General features: G+C 35.8%; 1 protein-coding gene across 1 annotated transcript; it reads left to right on the top strand.

The window, feature by feature from the left end:
• Positions 1-215: 215 nt before the first annotated feature.
• On the top strand, positions 216-1,393 carry LOC133330678 (uncharacterized; the record flags this gene model as incomplete). Its single annotated transcript, XM_061539088.1, has 4 exons — positions 216-749; positions 808-1,091; positions 1,158-1,285; positions 1,359-1,393. Coding segments are annotated over 4 exons (981 nt in total), but the record flags the coding sequence as incomplete, so codon positions are not given.
• Between the last annotated feature and the right edge of the window lie 3,668 nt (positions 1,394-5,061).

Raw genomic sequence — 5,061 nt, forward strand, 5'->3', positions numbered from 1 at the left:
TACTTGACCAGTAACAAATATCGAGCAGTGGCCATAAATTATTCCACAAACGTTCTTTGTAAGCGTAACGGCCATTTATGTGCCTGGTAAGTAAAAAAGAAGAAGCATAAAGGATAATCAACAAAAAATAAAATAAAAAGGAATTTAATAGATTTATTGATATGAACTATATCCCGTTTCCATTTTTTTTTTTTTTCAAATTTTATTTATTTCAGCATTACGGCGGGGATTGCTGGGTTACCGTCAACTGCAGCTCCAGCCGCATCCGCCCATGTCGCATTATTGAGAGAGATCGGCGGACTTATTGCTCGTCGATGTTGCATTGCAAGGCTCCTTCGATGGTCAGTAGGCATGCTGAGGCGGTAAAGGCATTGAATTACGTCTCAAAACTCAATACTGGATTGGACTTAGAAATGGTACTGAAGACTCCAAATGTTGTACTGAAACCTGAAGAAATTTCAGATGCAGCTTTGGTCTCAGGCACTGGGGGTTGTAGTTTTATATCGAACATTTGGAAGGCCACCCTGCCATTGTTCCACAAACCCCATGGCATAAATGTTATCCTGGCCGTTTGTGCCATGTTTGGTATGTTGTTTTCATCGAATGGTATGCAAATTTGGTTCCCGGAAATTGTAAATAGGTCAGCGGGTGGGGTACAGAATGTCAGCTCTACAATATGTGCGAAGTTGGAAGACTCATATGCCAGGGATCATATGGCCGCCATGGATGCCACAAATATTGGGGAGACGGTAAGTTATCGATCCTCAAACTATTTGGAAAAAAATTAAAAAAAAAAATAATTTTTAGGCCTGTGATGACACCATCGCCACTAAAACCTATGTGGACAACATTGTTGTGGGTTTGGCCTTCTTTGTGGGCTTTTCGATACAGGGTGCCCTACTCAATCCTCTGGGTAGAAAAAATGTACTCCTCGCGGCATTGGCTGTAGGTGCCGTCTGTGGTCTACTCTTGCATGTGGTAACAAATACCACTGGTCTGTTGGTGCTGTTTTGTTTATATATTCTGCTGCCGGGTCTTTCGATGTCGATTATGTGTGGCGCTCTGGTGGATTTGGTGCCAACGCATTTGAAGTAAAGAAAAAAGAATCCTATCATAGATTTATTTTTTTTTAATTTGAAATTTATTTTTATTTTCAGGGGCAAAACTGTGAGTCTTGGTCTGACAATGGGTCGTGTTGGGATTATTGTGGCCTCTAATTTAATTGCTGCCATGCTGGAGCCATATTGTAATGGAATATTTGCCATTATAACGCTGGTGATTATAGGTGAGAGGCAATTATGTAATTTATGAATAGAAAATTATTTTATAAATTGTTATTATTTTTTTCTCATTCACAGCCTGTGGAGGTTTGGTCTTTACATTACCCATCTAATGTGAATCGGATAAATGTATTGACCAGTCTGGAGCTTTACATCTAATAAAAAATTGATTACTGAATACATTTTTGTTTAATTCCGTCAACTAAAGATTATTGGTACATGTTCTTTGACTCAATATGGACCACCCTCAATACCAAAGTTCTATCTGTAAGATTTTCCGCATAAAATGGGATATTGGAAACCTTCGCATTAAGAACCACAAAAATTGGGTGGTAAAATTATATTGTAGATAAGTTAAAATGTCATATGTCGTATTAAAAATATTATTCGCGGAAATTAGTTCCTTGGTGCGTCAATTGCTTAAAATCAATCTATAAAAAAGGGAGCTATATCTAAATCTGGACCGATTTTCAGGAAACAAGGCAAATCGAAAGATATATAGGGACTTTGGGGCACCATTTACATGAAATCGGGCGAAACTATATAAGGGAGCTATATCTAAATCTGGACCGATTTTCACGAAACTTGGCAGACATCATTCTAGACCTAAATGATTAGGCTGTACCAAATTTCGTGCAAATCGAAAGATATATAGGGACCGTTTACATCAAATCGTACTGCACGATTATTTTAAGATATCAGCAGACTTGCTTTAGACCAAATATAAACTGCATGGACTAGTACTCCAAAAAATAATCCGAATAATAAAATTTGGTTCATTTTCCAATTTATTTGGAAATTAAACACAATTTTTACAAATAAATATCGTGTTTACAAAATTTTTCTCTTCTTTAAGTAATAGTGAAATTCTACGTAGAATAAATCTGTCTTTGAAGAAATACTCCCAGGATGAAGTCTTATTGAAGATTTTGGCACATTTCTGCAAGGGAATAAGTTCGGGTTTAACCCTAAAATGAGTTTTCATTTTAATATTTAAAATTGTTAACGTTTAGGCTGACTTTCTGAGACTTATAGTAAAATTTTATGGGACATATTAGTGCAGAACATTCTGACCTGCTACAACCCCGTTTTAAATGAATTCTCAATCACTTCTAAAAACCAGTAAGGAAAGTAGTAAAGTCGGGCGACTATATGATACCTTCCACCACTTTTAGGTATATTCAACAGATGAATGCTAACAGACGTCGAATTCTGCAACCTATACTACATTACTACATAGGGTTGTTTCTTACAATGGGACAAAATTGCCAAAACTAGGGAGAAAATGTATATAAAAACTCCATCCAAATCTGAACCGATTTCAAAACTTTAGTACGTTGTGCAAAATTTGTGTCAATTTTGCGTAAAATCGGACGCAAATATATATGTGTAGAAGCTATATCAAAATCTGAACCGATTTCAATGAGAATGACAGAGATTAACTTATATTAACTACAGTTTATTGTACAAACTTGTGTGACAATTGGACAAACTTTGGGTCTTTAGTGCACAATTTACATAAATCGGAAGAAAAAATCTGAATCGATTATCAGCAACCTTTACACACATCACTCCAGACTCATTTCAGTACACTATGCCAAATTTTGTGCAAAACGAAATAGGGACTTTGGTACACCATTTACATTAAATCCGACGAAAATGTATAAAGGAGCTATCTGTAAATCCAAACCGATTTTCACGAAACTTAACGTGCACTATTCTAGAGTTAATTAAGTACTATATGCCAAATTTCTTGCAAATCGAAAGATATATAGGGACTTTGGTACACCATTTTCATTAAACCTTACGAAAATATATATGTGAGCTATATCTAAATCTGAACCGATTTTCAGGAAACTTAACACACATCATTTTAGACCTAATTCATTTCGCTATGCCAAATTTTGGGCAAATCAAAAGATATATAGGGACTTTGGTACACCATTTACCTTAAATCGGACAAAAATATATGTGTGGGAGCTATATCTAAATCTGAACCTATTTTTCCCAATTTCAATAGGGTTCGTCCTTGGACCAAAAAAGTGAGCTGTGCCAAAGTTCATCCAAATCGGATAATAAATGCGACCTGTACTTTGTTTACAATTTAACATCAACAGACGGACGGACGGACAAGCATAAACCGACTCAGAAAATGATTCTGTGCATATTCTCAAAAGGAACCATGGGTCTATCTCGATTCAGTTTGCCTGTTACAAACATATGCACAAAGACATAATACCCTGTACCACAGTGTTGTGGAGGGTATAAAAAGTAACCGAAAAGACCACTTCAACCTGTCAATTAACATATTAAATCAGTGAGCAGAGCAGCGGACGGGGCTGACCATACGATACCCTACACGACTACCACGAAACTCTAACTTTCTGCGGATGTTTATTCCGTGCCTGTACTATATTTCGATATATACAGCACCTCTTCCTTACACTGACACATTTTGCGAATATTACTAATATTCAGTACAGTCCTTGTAATTACTTGTCCAAATTCCCTTCATCGTGGGTTGTGTTGTGATGTTCGGTTTATAATTGTGGCCTATAGATCGACCCGAAAGAATTAAGATTTCGGTCCATTTCATCCAAAAATTATTATCTGATCATCACCGAAAATTATAGGCGGACGGACGGGCGTTGTCCTGGACTATAAATGGAATCTCATGGAACATTTCAAAGCGATCAGCGCTATATTTTGGTCCTCTAGTGTGGTATTGGATTACTAAATAATATCTGATAACGTACACACCTGCAAATATTTACGTGTAACTCCCACATCCGAGTACATACGACAATATAATTGGTATCAATTTATAGGTCAACTACTCTTCTTGGATATACTATCAACTTCTCACACAAAAGTCATTTGACCCGCTAAATATTGAACAATCTTTATCAAAACAGGCGTGCTTATTCCAGGGCCCGACGTTCGGCCCATAATTGCGGCCTTTGGAGCGTCCAGAACACACATGTCTAGATCGACTCATCTAGTCGAGATTTGACGATCGGTAAAGGTGGGTCTAGGACCAATATTTCGCGGCATTACAAATTCTTGGGGCTGCTCAAACCTATAATACCCTGACAACATAGTTGTGTAGGATATAAATATTTGCAAATATAACCCTCATATATACACCCACACATACAATGTTTAACCTATTATTTAATTATCACTACCAAACCATTCCCGCACTTCACAACAAATTCGAACCACAAAAACTTTAAATATCATATTGGCATCGATGTTACTTTTTTTCGTTTTTTTGTCACATTGACAAACAGATAATATATACAACAAACACCCACACACACAAAATAACCAATATGACTACAATTTTTCGCCCCCCCTTGTTATATTGCAAATAAATATTATTATTGTTTGGCAATATTGTTTTTATTACCCTCTGGTAATACATCTGTTATATCGAAGTTGTTTTGTGTAGTTTTTTTTCAACTTTTTGTTTTTATCATAGATAATTTTTTGGTGATGCTTGTTTGCCAATTTATCTTTTCTGCTGTTCGTAAATAAGTCCGAATACAAATATACAGGGGTTTCGTGTTTTGTTTGATGTATTTCAAAGGTTGTGATAAAAATTTATACTTCTAATATACAAAATTAAATACATGTATATATATATATATTTAAAATATAAGACGTTGATATACTTTGAAAAAATATATTTTTAAAAATATGTGCCTTGATAGACTTTGGATAAAATATATTTTTAACAAGTGGAAAGGCGTTAAGTTCTGCCGGTCGAACCTTGGAT

This window comes from Musca vetustissima, unplaced genomic scaffold (genome assembly GCF_032173495.1).
Source record: "Musca vetustissima isolate MV318-11 ecotype Yass unplaced genomic scaffold, APGP_CSIRO_Mvet_v1 utg225555, whole genome shotgun sequence".
NCBI classification, from domain to species: domain Eukaryota; kingdom Metazoa; phylum Arthropoda; class Insecta; order Diptera; family Muscidae; genus Musca; species Musca vetustissima.